This window comes from Balaenoptera musculus, chromosome 8 (assembly GCF_009873245.2).
Source record: "Balaenoptera musculus isolate JJ_BM4_2016_0621 chromosome 8, mBalMus1.pri.v3, whole genome shotgun sequence".
In the NCBI taxonomy this organism is placed as follows: domain Eukaryota; kingdom Metazoa; phylum Chordata; class Mammalia; order Artiodactyla; family Balaenopteridae; genus Balaenoptera; species Balaenoptera musculus.
The window spans coordinates 72542140-72567626 of NC_045792.1; the positions used below are offsets into that span (position 1 = coordinate 72542140).

General features: G+C 46.0%; 1 protein-coding gene across 7 annotated transcripts in view; it reads left to right on the top strand.

Moving 5' to 3' along the window:
- The window catches only part of NAV2 (neuron navigator 2), a 399145-nt gene that overhangs the window by 179660 nt on the left and 193998 nt on the right, over positions 1 to 25487 (top strand). For all 7 annotated transcript variants that reach the window (XR_005021033.1, XM_036862156.1, XM_036862161.1 and 4 more), the window contains one exon: positions 6647 to 6813. Coding sequence is in view for 6 of the 7 variants with exons in the window: in XM_036862156.1 (XP_036718051.1) it covers positions 6647 to 6813 (167 nt within the window). In the remaining variant the exon portion in view is untranslated. The remainder of the gene's footprint in view (positions 1 to 6646; positions 6814 to 25487) is intronic.

The window sequence follows — 25487 nt, forward strand, 5'->3', positions numbered from 1 at the left end:
TACATTCATCACTGCATCTCATAGGCATGAGTCTTAGTCTGCTCAGGCTGCTACTACACATCACCATAGGCTGAGTGACTTAATGGAGATTTATTTCTCACAGTTCTGGAGGCTGGGAAATCCAAGATCAGGGTGCCAACATGGTCGTGTTCTGGTGAGAGCCCTCTTGCCGTTTTCCAGATGGCTGTGTTCTTCCTGTGTCCTCACATGGTGGAGAGCAGAGAGAAAGCAAGCTCTCCCGTCTCTGTCTCTTCTTCCAGGGCACTAACCCCATCACAAGGGCTCCACTTTCATGACCTCATTACCCCCCAGAGACCCCATCTCCAGATACCGTCACACTGGGATGACAGCATATGTATTTGGGGAGCAGGGGACACAAACATGAGATCATAGCACCCTGCTAGAGAGTGACTGCTTTCCCAACAGCACGAGGCCCAAGTCAGATAGACAGCCTCTCCCCACCACTGCACTGGTAACCTGGGATCCCATTTTTTGTGTTTTGAGTGTCATGCAAAGTCCATACACAGGAAAGGAAGGGGGTGGGGAGCTTGGAGGAAACCTGAAATCTAGTGTTTGTTCCCCCGATGTGCTTACTTCTGGAAGAGAGAGAAAACAGGAACTAGTTGGGAAAGAATCTAATTGGAAGCACATGCCCATCCCGTGAATGATCTATTATTATCAGTCCCAAATGATGGAAGGAGGTGGAGTGGGGTTGGGGGGGAAGAGAGGAAGAACTGAAGAATGAGGGCGTGTCTGCCCTGCCCTGAGGGCGTGCTGGGCACAGGGCTTCCAAGTTGACCGAAGCCAAGGTCTGGCTTTCCATCAGGGTCCTGTCTGTCACCTAGAGTTTCTTTTGGATACATTTTGTTTCTGACGAGCCTGACAAAGGGATGGTCTTCATTTTATTATTCATCTAACACTCCTTGCCTTCGGCTCCCCCCCACTTCCCCGCCCCTAGACTTGAGCACAGTCTTGGTAAACATTTTAGCTGATCAGGCACCACCAGGGGTAGTAGTAAAGTCTGGTTGCCAAAAGGAACAGCCCTACCTACCCCTCTGGCTGAGCAGGATACCTCTCCCAGAGCTTTGGAAATAGGTCTCTTGTTCAGGTGCAAACATTGATTGAACACCAGCCAGAGCCAAACACCTAGATAGGCACCAAGGATGTTGAGCAGGGTGGGAAGCCTCATCTTGAATCTACGGGGAAGGGGCTTATGGAGGGAACTGGTACAGGGATGAAGGATTTCCATGAATTTCCACCTTTGATCACTGTATATTGCCTCTTGGCATCCCTGGTGAGCCTCAGGTATTTAGGCTTATTCTACCTGTGGGAGGCATTGAAGCATGGTGACGAAGAGTGCAGCTTCGCAGTCAAACCTAACAAACCCCGTTTTCACCACTTACTATGTTACCTGGGCCAATTATTTAATCTCCATGAGCCTGTGTTTCCTTACTGGTAAAATGGGGTAGTCCTGCCTCACTCACAGTGCTATGGGACTAAATAAAGTCATTTCCAGTCCTTTGCAACCTGGCATGTAATCAGTGCACCATAACTAGCTGATAGGGTGATGTTGGTGGTTTGGGTTGATCTGGGTCAGCTCTAGCGAGTCTCACAGAGTCGATCTCTATGCGACCATCTCGTGGAGAAGAATCAGTGTGGCCAGTAGTTCAGCCATCTCTGCCCAGCTGCTGAAAAGCAGATGTCGTGGAGCTGAGAGGTTCAGCATTTAATCATCTTGTCTAGCAAAAGCATCTCCAATTATGACCTCCGCCCTCCCCCCCCCACCCCCAAGGTCCTGAGCATGTGCACACAAGCTGCCATCTTTCCTGGGAGGGCCATCTTCTGCTCCCAGCCTTTGAAGTGGTTTGGGGGAGAGGAACGGCTTTCTTCCCATCAGCACGTACAACGCGTGGAGCCGGGACGCACGCACAGGTTATGTGCCAGGAACAACAGTCTTACCATCCTGCCTGCTCGGCTGTGCACATGTTGGAGAAATTGACCATAGCTCCCATAGCAGCAGGATTTTCCTTCTGCCTCTTTGTTACACCTCTTCCCTTAAACTTCATTTTTTAAAAAAGCAACGTGTGTGTGTTTCAGAGAACACATCTGTGTCCTCTCATTTTGTAACTGTTGTTTGGACATGGGATGATCATGGGAAGTAGAGTCCCTCTTGCAAAGGAGCCGTTGAAACCTTCTGGCACTCTGGATGATGCAGGGTGTAGATGATTCGAGGTTGACTTGCTGCACTCTCCTCTCTCTGCTTTTTCTTCATGAGGCAGGCATCGCTGGGCAGCAGCTGTTTTGGTATCTGCAGCTGTTCCACATGAGCAAGACCCAGCTCTGCAGCAGAATGATGCTAATGGACAGACAGCAGCCACTTGCAGGCTGGGGCTTGAGAGAAGTTCTCCTGATGCACAAGGATGTTAACAGTAATGAACTTCAGAATGTTAGCCAGGGGCCTGTGTGACTGTGACCTGGAAGCTACTCTGCTTTTCAACTCTAGCTCTGTTCTCAGCTTCCCTAATGAATGCCTCCTTGCTGGAGGACAGGACCAAGTCCAAGGTTCATAGTGTGACATTGAAGGCTGCCCCCGCCTGGTTTTCCAGCCTCATTTCCTCCCACGCTGTCCCCCAAGCCCCAGCGCACACTGGCCTTTCTTTCTTCAGTGCTTTTTTTTTTTTTTTTTACAACCTTCTCTCTGCATGACACCTCTGCCCCCTACCTTCTTGCCCTCTACTCACATTCTCCTTCCACATGCCACATCTTGCTCTGGGGTTGCTTTTATTTGGAACCTTCCCTGACCATTCCAACAACTTCCGAGGTCATTATTTCTCTTCTTTGAATTACTTCTGACCTTTCATATTCTTTTATCAATGCGTATGTAATTGAGATGTCAGCTAGGGTCAATCAGCCCCTTAAGATCTAGATAAGATTGAGCTAGAACCCTGTGATAATCTTTTGGGCCACGATGATAAAACACCACAGGCTGGGTGACTTACAAGCAACAGAAATTTATTGCTCACAGTTCTAGAGGCTGGAAGTCCAAGATCAAGGTGCCAGCCTGGTCGGATTCTGGTGAAGGCCCTCTTCCAGGTTGCGGACTGCTGACTTCTCGTTGTGTCCTCATGTGGTGGAAGAGGCAAGCTAGACTTCTGGATCCTCGTTTATAAGGGCATTAATCTCACTCATGAGGGCTCTATCTAATGACCTAATCACCTCCCAAAGGCCCCCCCTCCTAATACGATCACATTGGGCATTACAATCTCAACATATGAGTTGGGGTAAGGAAGGACTCAGAAACACAGACATAGCACATCCCTGCTTCAGTTTGTGAAGTCCAGGTCCCTCACCTGGATTGCTCAGGTATTTTAGGATCTCGTGGTCACCTTTGGCTTTGAAATCCTGTATTCACAATTCAGTCTGAATTAATTCAGTTTGTGGATTGACTCATCATCCCAAGGGATGTTTTGGTTCCCTCCTGGGTGGATCCAAACGAAGCTTTTTTACCTTACTTCCCATCCATCACACATTCATTCATGGCCTTTGTTTGTGAGGCAGACTGCTGAAAATTTCAGAGGGATGGAGGAGGCTTGCTTTGGAGCAAGCAACTGTCCAACCCCATCCGCAACAGAACCCAAGTTTTAAAGCACAGTATTCACATAGATTCCTTCTGACACTTGGAAGAAGTTACTTGGTCTCCATCCAGTTTTCCCATTTGGTTAAGTTAAGGGAGCTGTCCTTACTAGGGTGTAATGGTGATGAGGTAGAGGGTGACATGAGTTGGCTTGAGCTTTATGGTGGCTTTTGATGGCTCGACATGTGCCAACCATCCCTTATTGTCATGTCAGCTGCCCTCAAGGCCTTCGAGACCTCTTCCATGTCTCAGAAAACTTGGTACAACCTGTAGCCATTTGAAGGATGGGTCACTCCCATCAGAGTAGCACCTCTAGGTTCTGACTCAAGGAAGAGGATCTGATGGTGACCACCCCTGGGAAACCAGAGCCGTCTCAGTTAATCCAAGACTGGGGATGTTTCAGTCTGGACCCCACAGATGGCTCAGAGGTACCCCAAGTGTAAGGTCTTCGTCACAGATGCTTGGATGAAGCAGTTTCTCTCCTCGAATGTTCCTTAGGGAGATGATGAATCCTGTCTGCCAAAACCTGTCTTGCCTCTTTGGAAATGTTGATCTCCAACTCTTGTGTGTTGATTTTTGTCCAGCTCTCTATTGCTGCTTTAACCTAGATCTGCCTGATTCCTTCCTTATTTGTCTGGTTCTTTTTTCTACCATAGCATGTTTTCTTTATGACAATGTCCAATTCCTTTGTGAATCTGTGCTCAGCAGAAAGGTTGATAAGGGGAACCAGCATGCACTGAGTACTTACAACAGGCTGGACCTTAAGTCCCATTCCAAGTTTACAGCTATCCCATTGGGTACTTTACTATTATTCCAAAGTGACAAATACGGAATGTGAATCTCAGATCATAAGACTGGCCCAATGTCATGTCCATATTTGTATGGGAAAAGCTCATATTTTATCCATTGTACCACACTGCCTCACAGAGGACCAAATTGCCTACCTCATTCAAGGGTGTGGCCATCCCATCCAATACTTTGATTTCTTGCCTCTATAAAGGCCCTGTGCTGCTCTGAAAAATCTGTGGTCCAGTCCCAGGTGAGGGCAGTGGGGCCTCTCAAGCAACTTTTCCCTCCTCGTTGGAACGCATCTTTTCCCTCCTCGTTGGAACGCATCTTTTCCCTCCTCATTGCTTTTTGCTTCCCTGTTCTTTGCCACGGGAGTAGAATACTGTCACCTGTGTTACCCTGCACCACTTAAAACTGTTGCTGTGACATCATTTTGGAACATGTCCATAATCCTTTTGCAGGCCTATCTGTGGGCATACAGACTCCTGCAGAGTCCAGCCCCGAGGAGCCCCATGTCTGCACCTGCAGTAGTTCTGCCATTGGCTGTGAGTCCTCGGGTAACATTGTCCGTCTTGGAGGGCTTGCAGGGTGCTGTTTGCATTGGAAGCAGAACCGAGAGGTACCAAGATCCCATTGCTGGACCTCCTTGATCAGTTGACCTGGCCGCCTCTGGTCCGCAAACACAGGCACTGGCACTGCTGGTTTTGCACCCCACTCTGTGCCTGTCTTCATGCGGTGACTATCTTCACTAAACAAAATGGGGTAAATTAACAGAGGGGCAAATCCTCCTAATGCAGTGGGAAGTGAGGCCTTCCCTCCGCCACTTTTGGGGGGAAGAACTCACTGCCTTCCTTCTCTCCTAGCTCCCAGTTAAGGAACTGGGCCAGGTTCTTCTTAACTGGATAAATCTTATAGTCCTCTCACACCAGCTCATGTTCTCTGTTTACTCTCCAGCCATCTTTTCTTGCTCAGCCAACAAGAAAAATTTAAAGCGTTTGCCTGCTTCTATCTAAAATGCTTCCAGACTGCAGACTTCTTTGGTGCTTAGAGATTTGTGTGGAAAGAGAAGGCTGAAAGCTTTATGAGTTGAAAATTCAGACTTATCGCTAGATCTAATGCTGGTCAGCTGAGGTTCCAGTGGCTTTTCAACACTGCTAAGTGGGTTTTAGCTGAAAGATATAACTAAATATTTCATCATTTATTCATCTTTCAATTTTAATGATTGGAAAGAGTCCACGTAGTAGTCCCTGAACCAAAATTCTGATTTGCGGAGTCATAGCCTTAACTCTTTGGGGAATGGGCCATAATATCTTTAGACACATTACCAAAGATTAGTCTACTGACTTTATTTCCCAAACCACCCAAAAATGAAGTGTTTTATTTAAAGGGAAAGTGTGTGTTTGTCTTTAGGCTAACAGATTCCTGCTCATTTTACAGAAAGAATGTATGATTTTATCCATCTACTGTGCAGAGAAGCTGAGCTTCAGACTCAGAGTAATGTCTATGGAGACAGGTTGTCAGATGTTGAAGGAAAATGTATGTCTCTGAACAAATGTTTCCATCCAGTACATAATTTTTCATTGCAGATGAGTTGGGTTCTGAGGTAGCAGTTTCCTTTCTGACCATCATAAATTATATCTTTTTCTTGATACTTACATCCCTAGATTATGGCAAAAACCATTTTCAGTATCTGTCAAAAGAGATGCACACACAAGTTTAACAGTTTAGAGTCTTAACAGGCCTTTATGTTCTGCCCTTGATAGAATTAGAGATGACATGGTTTGGCCCTATTGAAAAGTAAAATTACTCATCCAAGAGAAAAAGGAAGATGAGCTTTGTATTTTTTTTGGCCATGCTGTGTGGCTTGTGGGATCTCAGTTCTCCGACCAGGGATTGAACCTGGGCCACAGCAGTGAAAGCCCAGAATCCTAACCACTGTTACACCAGGGAACTCCCGAGCTTTGTATTTCTAATCAGCAGACATATTCATATATTTCTGTCTGTGTTCAAAGGAAAACTACTGACACTTGGCTTTTGGACTTTACTGGGGTCATTACTAGCCTAGATGTTTGTGGTGGTTCCAGTAAGTCCTTGGACTGGCAAACCGCCACCGACCCGATGTCTTGAATGGTTTCTTTTACCTCCTGCATGACTGCAGTACCTTCTGAGGTACTGCTGTTCTCCTGAGACTGAAGCCATTACTCTGTTGCTTTTGCATTTTAGACTTCCAGGTCCTACCGCGAGGGTATCCGCTGCAGGCAGCGAGGCCAAAACACGCGGAGGGTCAGCCACTGCTAACAACCGACGGAGCCAGAGCTTTAACAACTATGACAAGTCCAAACCGGTCACCTCCCCACTCCCACCCCCACCAGCAAGCAGCCATGAGAAAGGTAAGCCACCTTCTTGGGGGTCCTTTCTGGCATCTTCCTTTATAGCAGATCCAGTTCTATTGGGTGAGTGTGGGGTTGCAAATAGTGATGGGAACGGTCACAAGGACGTGCTTGGCTGGCAGGAACTTTGTTAGCAGAGGTATTAATAAGGTGGGGACAATATTACATATTCATAGTTGCCAGCAGGAATAGCTGTGTTTGTCTGGGTGGAGCCCAGAAGACACACAGAAGCAATATAGCATTTGCAATTTGAAAACATTCATAGAACATTCTCTGTACAGGAGGTGGTTTTCTAGAAATGCAAGCTGCTTGGGGCATGCATTTTGTGCACTGATAAGGTTTTTACCCATCAGAAGTGATGTGAGGGAAGTTAGGAACAAGGAGGGTTTTCACCCTTTGAAAAAGTCCGAAATGTGGGTTGGCTAAATGAATATCTTGGCTACACATAAAGAGTAGGCAGCATTCCTCTTGGTGTTCTGATAATGTAGCTCTTACCAAAAAAGGATATGATTTTTTCCTATGCATAGTACTGAGCTTTTAGGTTGGGGGAGAAATGTAAGTAGCCCTGTGGGGACTCTTGCACAGAAGGTAGTAAAACAAACCTTTGCTTGCTGCAGTCTGTATCTCATGAGACATTGGAGAAACAGGGAAATTGAAACCGCTCAGAAGATTCTTCAATAATAGACAGAGCCCTCCCTTATTCCTCCCATGCAAAATGGTCTAGACTTCTTAGGGGGGCATGCCCAGGTCCCTTGGAAGCATTTCCTGCCTGGTAGTTTGGAAGCTTCCTAGGGCTTGTCCTGGATGTACCCCCTCCTCCCCTGGGACCCAGGAGACACCCCCACCCGCCCCCCGCAAAGTGCTCCAGGGGACTGGGCAGCTCTCCCACCGTGAACGAGATCAGAACCTCCCTGCCCGCACCTCTCCATCCCAGGATAACTTAATCCAATGGAGCTGGGCTTCCCCCCACGCCCACTCCCACCTGGAACACTGGAGGAAATATGAAGGAAATCTGTGTAAGGCTGACATATATATGGCAGAAGTTCTCTCTGGCAAGGCATGGGGAACTCTGCACCTAGCACTAAAGCTGTAACCAGAATGTCTCAACCAGTCGTGACTCTGATCCAGCCTTTGGCTTCTGCCTCAAGCAGACCATTTTTCTTCTTCTTTTCTTTTTCCACCTCCCTTCCCCTCTCCTTTCCTTTTCTTTACCATACCCCGTGTATTCTTGTTAAAAGTGTGTTTAAATTACAAAAATAACGAATGCTTGTAAGATGGTGTAAGTTTCTATCAAATAAAAGTTCTCCTCTATATGCTCCCTGAAGCATACCACTATAAACCATTCTATGCATATCCTTCCAGATACGTTTATGTATATATACATAATATAGAAAAGAGCTAAATTTTGTTGAGTACCTACTGTGTGCCTCATTGAATTCCCCCAAAGTGTGTTGTTATCCCCATTTACAAAGGATGAAACTAAGGTTAAGGGAGGTTAAGTGGTTGCCGAGGTCACACCAGCAACAGTGAGAAATGGAGTTGGAACTGAACCCAGGCACTTTGGTTCCAGAACCACAATTAATACTGTGCTTTTCCTGGAAGTGGAAAAGACATGCTTGAAACCCTGCCACTGAGAGCTGGCTCGAGATGTGCAGGTTGAGGGAGCGGGGAGAGAGGAGAAGGTGTTTGGGAACCCTGCCCTTGTCCCATAGTCCTTTGGGGAGCATAGACATAAAACAGTCTGAAGGACGGGTATGAGGCCAATGTCCAAAAAACTGAGAAAATAAAGAAAAGGTTCCCCTTGGAGGGAACATATGTGGGAAGGTGCAGGGTTGGTGGCTGGACCACCCAGAGCCCAGACAGAGCCCACACAGACATAGGGCCACTCAGGCAGCCCAGCCAGGGGCTCCCCACTGGCACTGGCACAGCCACCAATCTGCCTCTGTCCTGGGCAGGGGTTGCCACTTGTGCCTCAAGCAGACAGGCGGGAGGCCCCCTGAAGGACGGTGGCTGTGAATGCTAATAGAGGCATTGTCCCAGGGAAGAACTCCAGTGTCAGGAGGAGAGGAAATCATACTTACTTGTTGAGCATGTAACATCTGCTAGGGACTTTGATTTTCACTATGTTATACTTGATCTTCAGAAACATTCCATGAGGTAGATATTACCCCAGTTTTACAGGTAAAGAAGATGAGGCTAAATGAGATTTAGTAACTTGCCCTCCACGTTAATTGAGTGCTAGAATTCATATCCAGGTCCGACTGCCAGCTTTGAACTCTGGTTCTGTCCTGTCCCCTGGGATGTCTGTGAGGCGTGTCAAGTGAGGGGATATGCGTGAGAATGCTGTGTGAGCTATGTTGCGCTCAAAATCCTGCAAGGATTTACAGTGATAAAAATTACTGATAGAGGTTCAGGTGCATGGGAGGTGCGTTTATTATCCCTCTCCTATCCTGGGGAGCTGAGGTAAAGCAAGGTTGGGGCAGACCTAGATTTTATTTATCTATTTATTTTGGCCGAGCCACGTGGCTTGTGGGGTCTTAGTTACCCGACCAGGGATCGAACCCGGGCCCTGGCAGTGAAAACGCTGGGTCCTAACCACGGGACCGCCAGGAAATTCCCAGGCCTCGGTATTTTTTACTAATACTTTTCCACCATCCTGAAGTAACGGGGTCATGTGATTTTACCTTCAGAGACTCGTTATTTCCTCCTCCTTTCTTCATGTTCCCTGTGTTCTCCCTTGAATCTGACCTTGGTTGCAGACTGAGGTAGGCGGCTTGCGTGCAAAATATAGTTTGTGGGGACGGAACAGAAATAACTCAGCCACCTGGCCATGTAAAAGACACAACAGGTACTTGGGTGCATAAGATATCATCCTTCACCTGGAGAAATCTTGGAGAGAGAAACTGTGAGCATTTGAATTGCAGTTCATTGTGGTTGGTGCTGTAGTTGAGGTGTGGACTGCTTTCCCATGAGGTCAAGTCCGTGATAGGATCTCATTGCCTGTCCTCCCCTGAAGCTTTCTTGTGAGTCAGTCAGACCTGGACTGCATTGTGCTCTGGCATTTCATTCTCAGGTGAACCAATTCATAGGCTTTTCTATGTGATCCATTGACCCGAGAATTCCAGTCCTAGGAACTGATCTAATCACATCAGTAAGTTCAATGAGAAATTCATTATTCTGTCAATAAATGACAAAAATATTTCAACACCTAGTCCCAATTTTTAAAAAGGATTAAGAGGAATAAAAGGAGATTGTAACAGGCAACTTTTCAAAAACCTCAGAGCGCTTTATACTTTGTGGGGAAACACTAAAGCATTCCTCTTAAAATCACACCCAAAGAAACAAGTCCTCTTTTGTCATCATCACTGAATTTAGTTCTGATTATACTGGGCAATCAACTGAGATGTAAAGCAGAAGAAAACTAACAGGTAGTACTTCAGAGCTAGAAAAAAACCTCAGGACTCACACAATTCATTATGTTGTTCCATAAAGTGACCAAGTACATTGTTGATAACACAAAACCCAGAAAGAAATGATCTGTACAGCAACACGACCTGTTAGTTTTCCTAGAAATTCAAATTTCAGATTTTGTAGGTTTGGAGGAAAGTCTGCAGAGCCTTAGCCTTTAGGAAAACCTGCCAGTTGTTTGCTGTATCATTACCACTGCCATGGTTTAGGTCTGCGCTTGGATTCGCACTCCTGCAGGCAACAACCGTGCAGAGCCCTGCCTGGCCTGCAGGATGTGTCAGCAGGATCGGCTGCGAAACATCTGTCAAGGAATGGCCAGGACGCGCGGCTGCCCTTCACTTCCTCTGTTGGCTCCGAGTGGCTCTAGGGCTCCAGGCCAGAATCACAGATTTTCAGGGGAGAGGAAATAGCTGTTCTTTTTCAGCATTTGTGACATGATCTGTTTTCTCTTCCTTCCATTCCCTCACTTACATCCTCTGAACAGGTTAACACTGCCAGAAATCTAATACAGGTCTAAAGTATTTAGTCCATCATACAAATTTGGAACGTTTAGTATTCCTAGACTGAATTCTGTGCATATGGGGGAATGTTCTTTTCTGAATAATAAGGTTTTCTTCATTTTGTAGAAAGCATATCTTTACTATATTTTCAATACAAAAATAATTATATTAAAGTGTTCGAACAACACAAATTTATTAAAAGAAAAAGAACCCTATATAATCCCACCTCTCAGACAAAGCCACTGTTAACCACTTAGTTTATATTCTATATTTTTTTCATGCATATACTATCACATTTTTTGTTTGTTATTTTAAAGTTTTTTTTAATATTTCCTTTTTTTAAATCAAAGTATAGTTGATTTATATACTATAACATTTTGATAAATTTTTCCTAATGTTTACTCTTCGGCAGGAACTATTTGAACTATTTAAATCAATAAATAAAATCAACAAGTCGTGGACAGCCCTTTTTATAGGTCATTCTCTTTCACAAAATAGTTGCATAGTACTTCATAGTATGAATTTACCTTAATATTTTTAATCACTTTCATTTAGTTTGCTTCTAATTTTTTGATATTATAAATAGTACTGAGATTAACATCCTTGTAGGTCTTTTTTGCATGTATACAACCATTTCAGTGGAATTGCTGCATTGAAGAGTGTGTATGCACATTTTACAGTTGTTTTAACAGTGCCAAATTTTGCTCCCCAAAGGTTATCCCTGTTTATAATTCCCAGCAACAATGTGTGAGAAGGCTAGTTTCTCTCCACACTTGACACTTTTATTTTCATTCTCTTGGGCAAAAAATACCTTGTCTTAGAAATGAAGCAAATTATTTTAAGAAGCTGAAATAACAAGATCATTTGCTAAAAACTGACTGTTTTTATTGACACTTTGCTGAGAGTCACAACTAGTGAGTGTGGCATAGTACAAACGCACTTGGGTTTGAGATCAAGCTCACTACCACCTGGCATGACCTCCTTCAAGACACTTCTCCAGGCCTCAGTTTCCCCTTCTGTAAAGTGAGTCTAAAGTCCTCTGGCACTAAGCCACTGTGAAGTTTTCACTGGCTGTTTGGCCTTGCCTAATGTGAGCCCCATCAGCGCTTTCTGGTGGGTTCCTTCCTCGGGTGTTCATTCTCTGGGTCACTTTCTTCCTCTTTGTTCACTCCTACCTGTGGTGGCAGAAGAGGAGAGCCAGACGTGGCTGGAGACGGGGTTTTACAGCCTTCAGCACGATGTCATATCTGAGTAACATTGATTTAGAATCTCTATAAACTTGTCACTTAGTGGTTGGCAAAGCAAGTTCTTTATCAGACTTAGTGGTTGGGAGAGGGAAGCACGAAGAAGTTGCCCATGTTCTGCCGTTAATCAAGATGCTGACCTAAAATTACAGTTTAGACTAGAAGGAATTGATTCAGTGGTCCAGGTCACGCAGAAGAGAATATGGTTGGGGTGCACCTGTTTCATGTTGTTTCTTGCCTTTATTCGTTTTGTCACCATTTGTGCCCAGCTTTGGACTGTTCGTAGAGACGGTGAGAACTGGGAGCTGGATAGCCTTGGGGGAGGGGCGGTGCTCACTTGTCCTGTGATAGGGCTGTGCTCAAAGTGGTGAGGAAAAAGATCCGCTTAGCCAGAATGCTGGGGAGGACCTCAGAGAGGTGATATCATTTGCCCTGATTTCCATCTGAGGATTTTTGCTGAGAGCAGAGGAAGGGGAGGCTGGGAAGGAATGATGCATCCACTCTTCTGGTCAGGTGTTAATCTGGGAGGACCTGTGTTGTGTTCACTGTGTTAATAACCTCATGCCCCGTGGAGGGCCTGTAGAGGGAAACTTCTGTAAGATCGTTTCAGTGGCAGCGTAGGACCTCCCTTGGTCATCAGGGGACCTCTGCCATTCCAGAGCTGTCACCCCAGGCAAGGGGAGAGCTTGGGTACCCGTCTGTGCTCATGGGTGACAGTCACCTTGGTTTGGGAATCAGGTGTGACATCACCATGACCCTCCAGCCTGAAGCCATAATTGTCTGAGGGCTTAAAAAGTCATCTAGAGGTTTGAACCAGGGTATCATTGCATTTAGAGAAGTCTCTGGTGTTATCAAATGAAATGAATAGGTCCCACTGCTTGCTGCTTACAAAATCAATTCTCACAGATGTTGATAGAAAGGAAAGGTGCCTTTAACCAGAATGCTGGCAATCTGGGGAGATGGTGGACTCAGTGTCCCCCAAAACTACCTCTAAAGATTCTACTTGGCCATGAAAGCTTTTAAAGGGAAACAGGGAAGTAACCTCAGTTAATCATTGAGATACAGGCGGTCAGAGTCGTCGCCATCCCCCCGTGTGCAGGCTTATGGGCAGACTTGTCAACGCCTCGTGATCTTCCTCTAGATGCTATCTTGTTCACACAGTTTGGTCACACAGTTTGTTCGGGAGATTACCGAAGGGGAAGCTACGGAAGAGATCTCGTCGTCTGTTAATTACTTATTCTTCATTTCTACTTCTTTGATCTAGGGAAAGAACTGACAAGTTAGGCAAGGTATTGTGTAATCAAAAGATTTGAAAGGTGTGTTTGGGCCGGAGATGAGTAGAGCATGGGGGGGGGAGGGGCGCCTGGTTTAAAAGTTAGTTACAATACAGCTTTGCTAAAGTGACAAGAAAAGGGGCTTCCTGCTGAGGGCAGTTTCCTGCAAAGAGCTGCCTACACTGGGAGAATCATCTAGAAATGACTCAGCTGACCCCGCTGTCGAGGTGGGCAAGCAGGATGAAATAGATGCTTCCAAACCTAGGTACCTCATGTGGCACTGGAGGCGAAAAGAATGTCTGGCAAGTGTTCACACCGGTTGCACCAGTCTCTTGGGCCAGAATACAGTTACCTCAGGAGAAAAGGTTTGGGCCCTGCAATTAAAGAGAAAATGTTTACCTTGAAGACAGCCAACTGAGTTTGAGTTCTGGCCCTGCCACCTCCCAGGAGCGTGGCTTTGGGCAAGTGCACTGCTCAGTGCGGCATGTGTTCAGAATCACGCTCGGACCATCACAGGCCACCCCTGGCACCATTCCACTCCTCAGGGGACGGAGGGGAATCACAGGTTGTCGGCAGGGCAGTGCGGACGTTTCTGTTCCATAGGAGTGGTCCTCACAGCATATAGACAGCAGTCCACGCAGAATCCAGGAGCTGTCACTCCCCTCTCCCACCTCAGGGGACAGCTCAGGTGTGAGGGAACAAGACCCACAGGGGGCAGGTGTAGGAGTCTCTGTAGCTTAAAAGCCACGTGACCCACAGGAGCCAGTATCTCTTGTAACAGCTCCACATGCAAAACTTCTGTGGTTCCCACCGATCGGCTTGGGCCCGATCGACAAGAGTCACAGCACTCAGAGGAGCCCAAAATGACGGTGGCCCTCAACAGGCCCTCATTTATAGCTCTTGTCCGTCCAGATGTGTTATGACTATCCAGGGTCAATTTTATCATGAGCAGTGTTGCTTGATAACATAGCTGACATTCTATCTTTATCAAGTTTCCAGGGGAACAGAGATAGAAGGTTAACCCAAGGTCAAATTCTCATGCAGAAGGGGAAAAGGTTTTGTTAATCCTTTTCCAACAGCAAGTCACCTCACCTCTCAGAGATTCAGTTATCTACGAAGCAGCAACAGGCCGCTCTAGCCCTAGTGATGGGAGAAAGTCAGATGTGAAGTGTTTTCTCTCATTTTTTGTAGAGCTCAATTCAGATTTCCTGGCGTTGTCACCTCTGTCGGTTGAAGACATTTCTGTGAAGGGTATGACTTGTTTCCTAGTAGCTGACGTTGACTGACAACATGGGTGTCATTTGCACAGCTTGAAACAGTTGCTACATCTGACCTTTCTAAATCTTGTGTAGTCCGGTTGTTTGCTGTCTGTTAGTGGTGCCCTTTTACAGGTTGGGGGCTGGGGGTTGTGGCTCCTGCAGTAAAGGCAGGTTTCATTTTTCTCGTTTGCATTTTGCACCCTGGTTCCCTCTTGTTCTAAACAAATTACTGACGTCTAATTGAAGAGATGAAAAGTCCTAAAACACATGGCATCTCTCCCCAAAATAGTGCCTCCACAGTAACATTTTTCCACTCCGACATAGCATCTGTAAATTACCCCTGTGTGATGGAAGAGAGAACAGGTCCCACATGGTAGCTCTCTGTTAGCTCTGAAGCACACAGCTCACGTCCTGTGGTCTGGTGGCACGGTGAATTCAAGACTCTAGACTGTCGTTTCTCAAGGTATGATGAATGGGCCACCTACACCAGCATCCTTTGAGGTAATTGCTAAAAACAGAAATCCCGAAGCTTTACAAACGTCCTCCTAATTCAGATTTCTGAGTCAGAGTCTGAAAGTCTACATTTTACACCCTTATCGTTCTTACAACACTGAAGTTTGAGAACGCCTCTCCTAGGAGGACTTCTTGCTCCCCTTTGAAAGAGCATGCTACCTTCTAATTGCCCTTCAACTCTCAGCAACTACTTTGTAGCATGTTGTTATGGGGAATGGAGATAAACGTGTTAAGACGCCCAAACTAATGCCTGGCATATAGCAGGAGCTCAACGCGTGGGAAACCGTTTACACTGGCATGTTACATGCATTTTGTTGTACACACATTTACACTTATTCTCAGAGTCAGCAGCTTATACTGGGTAGACTTAGCTACTTGCATAGGTCTTTGTATCTTTTGGTTTCTTGCTATTGCCTCATTAATCTCTAGTGACATTCTTAATTAAAAAAAAAAATGACTCAATGCTACCTTGTTTCAGTTGAGCTAATAGAAAATAAGGAAATTGATTTGGATCCCACACTTAGGTTGGAAATATAAAAAAGAGAATTGTCCCTGTGGGATCTAGATAGGGTAGCGGAGGGAATACTTTGCACGGAGGTGGTCTGAGGGGGAAGTCAGCTTGCCCTTTCCCTGTTTGAAGAGTCATCTTCTGGCTCTTTCTCTCCCTGCACTTGGAGAACTTGGTGTTACTTTATGAGTGGAAGAGCAATCTCCTGTTCAGAGGAAGGGTGAGCATTGGCAGAGCTGCCTGGAGGGGAGCCTGTGTGATGATCCTTCCTTCCCATGCTCCGGCGTAGCCTTTGTCCTTAACCTCTAGCATTAAACTAAAGTCAAACATGAAGGTGAAAGAACTCTCTCTGGCCACCTTTGGGAGCCATTGTTTTGATCTACTGTGTAATTCAGAAGAGCCTTCAGAGGAGGAGACGTATCACTCCCTCTAATGTGTGACACTAACAACCTTCAATGCTAAAGCCATCCTTTTTCAGGGAGAAGAGTAAGAGGGATATAACCATGTTTGCTTTTCTCTAAATAGGGATGTGTTTCAAAGCCATGCGGGACCTCATGGTTCTGCTGTATATCCTTTCTCGAAAATACACTAAACCTGGCTTTTTGTAACAGGATGAAAGAGTCAAGAAAAAGAAAGAAAAGAAATCATTTAGGAAGATGAAATATCTGTTTGATTAGTCTTGTGTCAGGAACCGAAAATGACCAGTTGATGTTCATCTGATTTTCAGGTGATAAATCTCAGCATTTCTTTTGCTTCCATCTTCTATGTGCAAAGCGTCACACGTACACGAATTCAATTTAATTTCAAGGATCATTGGTAGGGGCAAGTGTTTATGTTTCTGGGGGCTCCCCTAGTCATTTTTATCCAGGTGTCATCTGTAGTCAGGTCTTAGTTTAGTTGTTCGTTTAGATGTTCTTTTTTGGAAAAAAAATATTTTCCTTCTCCAAGTTAGGTATTTGACAGTGTGTATTAGCATGAGAAGATAAATACAATATGTGTGGGGATAAATGAGATTAACTTTTCTATGAGCGCACGTGGCCCCTATTCACAATGAAAAGTACAAGAAGAGAATGCTGGTCAGAACAGGGAGAGTTCCTGAACAATAAAGCTTGAGAGCTCCGTGTAGCTCACCAACTCGATGAGGAGTTTCTCGTGAACACGTGTGTGGTTGCCTCTGTGCTAAGGACGTGGCATCCTCGGGCATAAATGAACCTAACAGATAAAATGGCTGTTTCTCAGCTACAGCTTGCCTTCTGCAAGCTTCTGAGTCTGTGCATTTCATTAGGATAACCAACACATATCCCATGTGTCGGGGAACCATCTTCTGTTGAGGGTGTCAGATGAGGGGTCATGCTGAGAATATTTGTCTCCAAGATAATGGTCATAATCCATCTTCATTGTGGTGAGACTGCCGCATGGGCCTTTGGTAGGTGTCACACCATGGAGATAAATGGTCATGCTGCACAGTGGTTTATGCCAAGGCATTGTGGGCACAATTTACATGCTTAGTGTCCTGGGAGCTCCTGCCATGATTTCTTAGTGACAGTTGTGTTGATTCATGGGATTGGCAAGGTTCCCCAAACTTTGTGGAGATTCGACAGTTATTAGCTGCTGATGGAAATCAGCATCCTGGCCTACTTCCTTCATAAGAGCAAAGGTAAAGAAGGCCTCCCCACACCTGATGCTCCCTCTGCCTGTTTCAAGATGGGAGAATCAGAGGATTCTTATGAAACGTGGAGAGGAGTAGGGAATCAGTGACCTGTAATAACTCACCTCGGGTAAAGCAAAGAAAAAAAAAAAAAAAAAAAAAAAAATGTCCTTTGGCTCGGAACAGTCCAGGACGGTGAGTCTCTGCTTCCCCCTACTGCCCAGGTTTTGTATCGTATCCGAGTAGAGCCTTGGTTTGCGGGCTGGCATCCTCAGGGCACACTGGGAGGATAATGACTCCAGACTGTCCCAGCGTTTTCTTCCAGGCAGAGCTTTCCCACGTTTGTTTCCACAACTTAGGAGAATGTATGAGGACTGAATAAATAAAACCCACACTGTCGGTGTGACCCTGTTCACGTGGGAAGGTGGAGAAGCGCGCTCTCCAGTGGCGAGGAATTGACAGCAGGCCTGAGCTGAAATCGGTCTTCACGAGGCTGTCCACTCTCTCCCTTCAGCAGGCCACCAGCCGCTGGATTCAAGAATCAGGATTAGCCCTAAGCATAAGGATCTCTGAAGGCACTAGTGGATTTTTGCTGCAAGAAAAGTTATGCTAGATTTGACTCCAGTTTTAAAAGGCAGGTAATTCCAACCAGACTGTACAGTGTGCAGTAGATGAGTCTCTCTCTTCTCATTAGGCTGCATATTCACGTACTTGGAACTCAATCTTTCATCTATTCACACGCCATTGGGAACCTCCTCTGTCTCAGGCATCATGGTAGTCACTGAAACTTCAAAAGTGAAAAAGGCAGGTAATGATCCCTGCCCTCATAGAACTTACAGTCTAGTGGAAGAGACAGCTATTACACACAACACAAGTAATCTCGTTACACTGTGTGATACCTGCTCTTGAGAAGAAGATTAGGTGCTATGAGTGAGAATAAAGGAGGGATGAACCGAATTCTCTGGATTAGGTAGAAGCCCATCAGGGTGTGAGACCCAGAGAGAAGTTGGCAGAGGTCTGCTTTGCTCAGCACATCCATTCTCCCACCCAGTGGTTAGACACAAAAGATGTTTTAAGAAACAGTTTTATGGAGAGAGACCAGTTTCCTTTTAGAAATGAAAGTCTATATCCTGGGCCAGCTTTTTTTCTCCCGCTAGCCATAGAGGGCAGAACTAAAAAATTACAAGGATGCAAACTTTGGCTTCATTTAAAAAAAGGAAAAAAAACTCTTTCACATTTGTCTTCTCACAGTTGAATAGGCTGTCTTGGGTGCAGGGAGTTCCCTGACTCCAGAGGAACGGATACAAAGGCTAGATCGTCACTCACTGAGGTTACTAGAGGGGAGTTTTCTTGCATCAGTAGGTAGATTGGAACAGATATTCTGTAAGATCCCTTGCAAATATAGGATTTGATTATCCCAGGCAAGGGGTAAAGTTGGTGTGATTTTAGTAGGTCCTGGAAAGGCCTGGTAATGACACATGCTTCCCCACAGTTTGTGGCAGTTCCCAAAGCCCCACCTTTGGATTGGTTCCTTTGAAGGTCTTCATTCCAACAATGTGCTTTATTCTTCATGCTGCTTACCCTCTAGGGTTCATTACTGAATGAAAGTTGCATTTCATGCAGAAAGCAGCCTGTGTGCAGTTTGCAATGACTTCCTTTACTCCATTCACATACTCGGGGAAGATTTCTCCCTTAACTTCAGATAAGTTGTCTGGAACTTGCCAAACTCATGCTCTGAGGCCATCAGAGAGGCCACAGGCGAGGACCCCTGCCACACGGAAATAGCCATGGCCACTGAGTGAGAAGTTACTCGTGCTTGCTTTCAACCATTTTAACGTTGGACTCATTTTCTTGCCCTCTCCTGAGAAGAGCCAGATACAAGCATCTTCAGGCAGGTATCCATACAGAATTATTTTTTAAAGTCTATTTCACGTATGTGCTGTAGGGGGCAGCATTCATTAGGGAAAACCAGGGAGAGAGAGCCTTCCTTCTAGGAAAGAGTCTCTGGGCCCTGTCGATAAAGGTTTCTGCACACCTGAGACTCATTCTGTCCTATTGTTCATGTATGAATGAGGCTCTGGCCCTTCGGTGATAAACCTCCTTAGCGAGCCAGGATTACTTGGCCTGATATTAAATTCACCTGGTCTCCAGTTAATACCAGTGAGTACCTGTGGGGGGCAGAGTGACTTTTCCACAATAGGACTCATGTGCTAGGGCGAGGAGGCTAATCCAGATCACCTGACTCCAAGCTTTCACTCTTTTAGCCAAGTTCTGAGCCATTTTGGTCTCAAACCCTCCGTCAGACATAATGATTATTTCCCCCGGAGCATCTTCAAGCCTGTTACCTACTGCCTAGGTAATAGTAAATAATAGTAGAACTTGTGGGAGGAAACCTTTTTCTGGACTTCAGCCTTGATAAGGTTGGTGAAGCAGGTTCTGACCGAAGGAGACTCCTGTCTCCTCAGGCCCTAAAAGTTCTGGTTTCAGATGATAGCCATTTATTATTTCTCACAAGCCTACAGGAGGACAGGGCAGCTCTGCTGAGGCGTGCCAGGCTCCGGTAATCCCGGTGGGGCTGGCTCACACATCTGAGGCCGTCTGGGTGGTGTGTAGGATGCCGGCTGGTCTGCACTGGCCTCGGCTGAGCCAAACCAGCTTTTTCAACCTGGTCTTTCGTCCTCCAGCAGGCTAGTCCATGCTGTTCTTATGGTGATGGACAAGTTCTGAGACAGGGTTGACGTGTGCAAGGCCCTTTAACACCTAAGCTCTGAAAAGTGACATCGGTTCTCTTCTGCCTCATTGTGTTGGCCAAAGCAAGTCACACGGTCCGTCCAGATGCGTGAAGGAGGGAGGTGTTGCGAAGTCACACTGCAAAGCCTGCAGGATCCAGAGAGGGGTGGAGATCTAAGACTGTTTTTGCAATCCATCTCCACACTGTGTAAGTTGGATCCAGTATATATATACATACATATATATAGAGAGAGAGATATATATATATGGATTGATTTCACTTGTTGAGGTAACAGTGCATTAGCACTGCAATCACATGAAAATGAGAATCCTCTGAGCTCATTAAAGGGGAGCTGGGGGCGTGTAGCTCTGAGAACTCTCAGTGGGGAGAGTGGCTGAAGTATCCTTGGTTATTCAGTCCCACAGAAGTTCTCTCTGACCAGCAGACGCAAGCCATTCATTGCAGGGCACAAGCCCCGCTTGCTTTATGAGACCCCCTTTGGCCAAGGTAGGAACTACCCATGAAAACAGCAGCCTGCAAAACAGGTCTGGCTCTGCCTAAGCCTGTTCTTGGGCCTCTGGGATCCTTGGTCTTCAGATCCCCTTGCTCCCCTGCTTTCTCTTTTCCGTACCAACTGGCACAAGTTGCCATGTAATGAAGATGGCCTGAATGCCAGCCTGGGACTGCAGGACATCAGGGGTCTGACCCTAGCAACTCCACCTGATGGCTGTGTGACTTTGATGACTTCTTTAACATCTCTGAACTTCCAGTTCCTCAACTCTAAAATGGAATTGAGAATGGCACCAACCGCAAAGTTATTGGGAGGATTACATGAGGTGAAACATAGGGGAAAAAAATACCCTGAATTATGGATGTGAAGTTTATTGAATGTGTGAATTCATGAATGTACGAAGCCAGAAATGACTGCAAGGGGCAGAATAACCACAGCAGCTGAACAGAGAACCCCAGAGAGCTAGTTCTCTACGCCCGGTCTGTTGCTTAGGGTCAGAAGTCTAAAGCACCCATGGAACTGCCTCTTTCTGCTTAGCTACATCTCCGTGGTGCAGGATGTTTTTGAAAACCAAGGGACCAAGAAACACAGGGTGCCCTTCCCTGAAAGAACAGCTTATTAGCAAATGAACTCTTGTCATAGCTTGGTGAATATCCATCTGGTTCTCTTTTGCTCCTGGTGTCTTAGAAATGTAACCTATTGATTCTTGAAATGCCCCCACTGCCACTCATTGAGGGAGGGGAAATTCAAGACAAAAGTATTGATTTAGACAAGCAGGCACACTAGATGAAGCATTCATTAGGTTGTCTTTTTTTTTTTTTAAATAAATTGGCTGCTAAAGAAGAAGAAAGAAGATATATCTTCCAGCAGAGTTTTAAACAGAGGACATTAGCCAACTTAACAATGCTCCTCTAAAACAACTTTAAAAGGTCATGACGGATGATTTTTGCAGTGTTTTGGAACAAAGCACCCTTGGATTAGGATAGGATTTTTTTCTAAATGTGATTCTGTATTTCCTTTAGTTTGTCCATCATCCTTCAGTCTGGGCTCTCTGATCATCTTAATGCATCCAAAACCGCAATTTGAAATAACCTGCTGCCCTGCTCCTGGGAGCCAGTGACTGAAGGATCTTTTGACAATAAGAGGAAAGACATTGTAGCTGAACTAGTGAACAGCCCAAGGAAAGGGGTGGAATGCAGAGCGTGGGCTCCCTTCTGTCTGGGCATGCCAAGATGCCACGGCTCTGGCCTTGGGGTGTCCATCAGCCTTAGTGGTCATGTCTTGGCAACCAAAGTAGCCACTGCTGGCCGGAAACTTATCGGGACTGTTCACTCTCATTAAGGAGTCCCTCAGATCACCTTCTGGCCTGAAACGCTTCAGAAATCATCAAACAGCTGAGGTAGAGGCCGGATTCCTTGAAGTGCTTCCAAAGGCTTTGGCATATCTGCCTTTTGGATGAACTTCACTAAACAGAGAGCTTTTCAGGTCTGGGTCCTGGCCAGGGGAGCTCCCTGGGCACCCAGCATAACACTGAGCTGGGGGCGGGAAGGGTGGGAGGAGGAGGTTGGCTCTTCCTGACCCACCCCTCCCCCCCTCCTCCCCCTCCTCTCCCTCCTCCTCCTCCTCCCCCTCCTCCCCCTCCTCTTCCCCCTCCTCCTCCCCCCCCCCTTCCCTTAGCTCTTTCTCACCTTCACTCTTCATCTGCAAAGGTAACTTTTCAACACCAGGAAAAGCAGCCATTTTAGAGAGAGTGGGTTTGTAGTTAAGGAGCAAATGCCTCTGTATCCTCCGGGTCAGCGCTGTCCAATAGAACTTTCTGCAGTGACGGTGGTGTTTCACATCTGTGCTGTCTAATGTGATAACCACTAGCTACATGGGGCTGTTAAGCACTTGAAATGTGGCTGGTGACAGTGAGGAACTGAAGTTTTAGTATATTCAATGTTAAACATTTAAATGGCCACATGTGGCGAGTGGCTACAGTATGGGACAGCACATCTCTGGATAGTAGTTCAAGGAGCAACCAGAGGGTCTGCTGCTAAAGTCCATCATGAAAAAATGGCTTCCTGGTCACAGAAGATCATTGTATGATTCCATTTATATGAAATGTCCAGAGTAGGCAAATCGATAGCAACACAAAGTAGATTTGTGGTTGCCAGGGCTAAGGGTCAGGGTGAAGGCATACAGAGGGGCATGGGGAGTGACTGCTAATAGCTTCGGAGTTTTTTTTGCTGTAATAAAATGTTTTAATTAGGTTGTGATGATAGTTGCACAACTTCATAAGTATACTAAAAACCAGTGAATTATACACTTTGAATGGGTGAATATTATGATCATGAATTATATCTCTATAAAGTGGTTTTAAAAAAATGGCTTCCTTTCCTGCCGTATTTGAGTAGATGCTCTGACCGCAGTTCTGTTCCTGCTCAGTGGTGTTTGGTTACGTGCCTCCCCCTTCCGGGGCCTCAGTTTACCCTCAATAAAATAAGGGCATTGCCTTTGCCACAAGGGTAATGCAGAAAAGAATTCCCAGTCCTCCTTTCCCTGTATCTATTTAACTTTAATCCAATTCAGATGGGCTGATCCCTGGGATAGAGAATGAGCCCCCTTTTTCTAGGAACCCAATTCCAGAAGCTCCCCCAGTTCCAGGAGAGCCCCAGGCAGTAAGCAGAGCTTTGAGGCAGGTAACAGAGTGCCCTGCTCTGTCCATTCCCTCTGGAACCGCAGTGTGGAAAGCCTTTGGTGCCGGACTAGGAATTTTAAGTAATGGCTGAGATATTTATCTTTTTGCCTTTGATCCAGATAAAAGCAGATTGTAACTTTGAGTTGTCATTTGATCTAATGCACAGAAACAGGTTTCCATACCCTTGGCGAGCATAGATTCCTGGCAGGCAAAGGAGAGATTCCTGGTTGTAAAATGTTGTGCAGCTTTCCGTGGTTTGTGGTTAGGGGATCCTGAGGAGTTTCTGGGAAGTCCATTTCTTTAGGAGCAGGCTTGAGCTGGTCTTTTTATTCTCCCACTTCTCATGTGGGCTTTTGTAAAAACAAACCTGTCAAAGGGTCCAAAATCAGTGACGTGAGAGGAAGTAATTGTCATCCTCCTCCTCCTCCTCTTCATTGCTGTCAGAAAGCCTTACATGTGTGCCAGCAAGCAGCTGTTACAGAAGCCTGCCTTATAAATAGCTGTAGGGCCTGCTGTTAGTGTAGATGGGGTGGTGGGCCGTGAAGAGAAAAGGACCTCGTAACAGTAGTAATGAAGATAACGGTCCTGGTGAGCTGCTAGTTATTCAGGTTTTCTTACTGGCCTAGAGGTGTTTCAGGCACTTTGCATGCATAGCCTTGTTCAATCCCTCACACCACTACCAGGGAATGTCAGTAGTATCTGATCCATTTCACAGATGCAGACACTGAGGCTCAGAGTGGTGAAATAAGTTGCCTACATCACGCCGCCAGCAAGGGCCAGAGTGGAGATTTGAACTAGGATCTGCATGATTTCAAAGCTGGTGTTTTGCTTTTTAACCATCCTGCTGTCATACAAGCTCGCTTTGACTAAACTCACCAATCATTAAGCCCCTTTTTTGTGTCAGGTTCTGTGCAAATTACTGGAGATGCAGCTATGACCAAAACCAGCAAATGCCGGTTGAGTGGTAAATTAACTACATAGAAGGAGAGAGTATTCTAGGCCGAGGGAACAGCTTGCGGAAGAAGGGGGGGGCGGGGACGGTGAGGGAGAGCATGGCAGGATCAAGGGAACAGAAGTTGAGAGCTTTCTTGCACGTGTCTGTCTGAAGCAGGCAAAGTGACCTTGTCAAGTCTACCCAGCAAATCAGTGCTACACTCTTAAGTTCTATGTAGGCAGGGAACAGGCTTCACGTTCAATAAATCTTTGTTGAAAGAACAGACGGTGGCCGAAACGGGATCAGAACCCAGGTTTCCTGAATCTGTTTAGTGTTCTGGGCAATCTTCTTACTCTGAGATCTCTTGGACAATTCCAAATTGGCCTTGGACAGGGGGCGACTGTGATATTGTGATTTGTGATAAGAAATATTTATTTGGTTTTCATCCCCATTTTTGGCACAGAGCTCCTAAAATCCTTGGAATTTTCTAAGCTATAGGAGTGGTAAAGGTGTCTTTTATTCTGTTAGTGAGGTGACTTTGGACTGCACCTAAGCATGGGGGCTGGTGGCCAGTGGAGCCAACCTTGTGATTAGAGGGTTGTAACTTTCAGTCCCACTCCTTGACCTCCGGGGAAGAGATTGATGTCAAGCACCAGTGGCCAAGGATTTAATCAGTCATGCCTCTGTAATGAAGCCTCCATGAAAACCCAACAGGACAGGGTTTGGATAGCTTCCGTGTCGGTAACCATATGGAGGTGTGGGGAGGATGGAGGTCATGGGAGCTCCTGGTCCTTTCCCGGTACCTAGTCCTAGGCATCTCTTCCATCTGGCTGTTCCTGAGTTATATCCTTTTATAATAAACCAGTGATCTGGTAAGTAAAATATTTCTCTTAAGAGTTCTGTGAGCTGCTGTAGCAAATTAGTCGAATCCAAGGAGGACGTTGTGGGTACCTTCAGTCTATCTGGTCAGTCAGAAATGCAGGCTTCTGACTGATGTTTGAGTGTTGGTAGAGGGTTGGGGGTGGGAAGCAGTCTTGTGGGATTAAACCCTTAACCTGTGGAATCTGACACTAACTCCAGGTAAATAATGTTAGAATTGAGTTGGATTGGAGGACACCCAGCTGGTGTCAGAGAATTGCTGGGAGGTGTGGGGAATCCCCCCAACACACAGACACACACACACACACGCACACGCACACACACACACACGCATGCATGCATGCACACACACTGGAATTAGTACTAGAATCCTTTTAATGACCTAGTGTACCTCCATGGGCCGGTCAGAGCAGAAATCAATTTTTGGAACATCATGGCTTGAGCAATCCCAGCCTGGGGGCAGAGCTGCCCAAGGAGCTTTGCTAACCTGATGGGCTTTCAGTAAAAGAGAAAGCACATCATGGT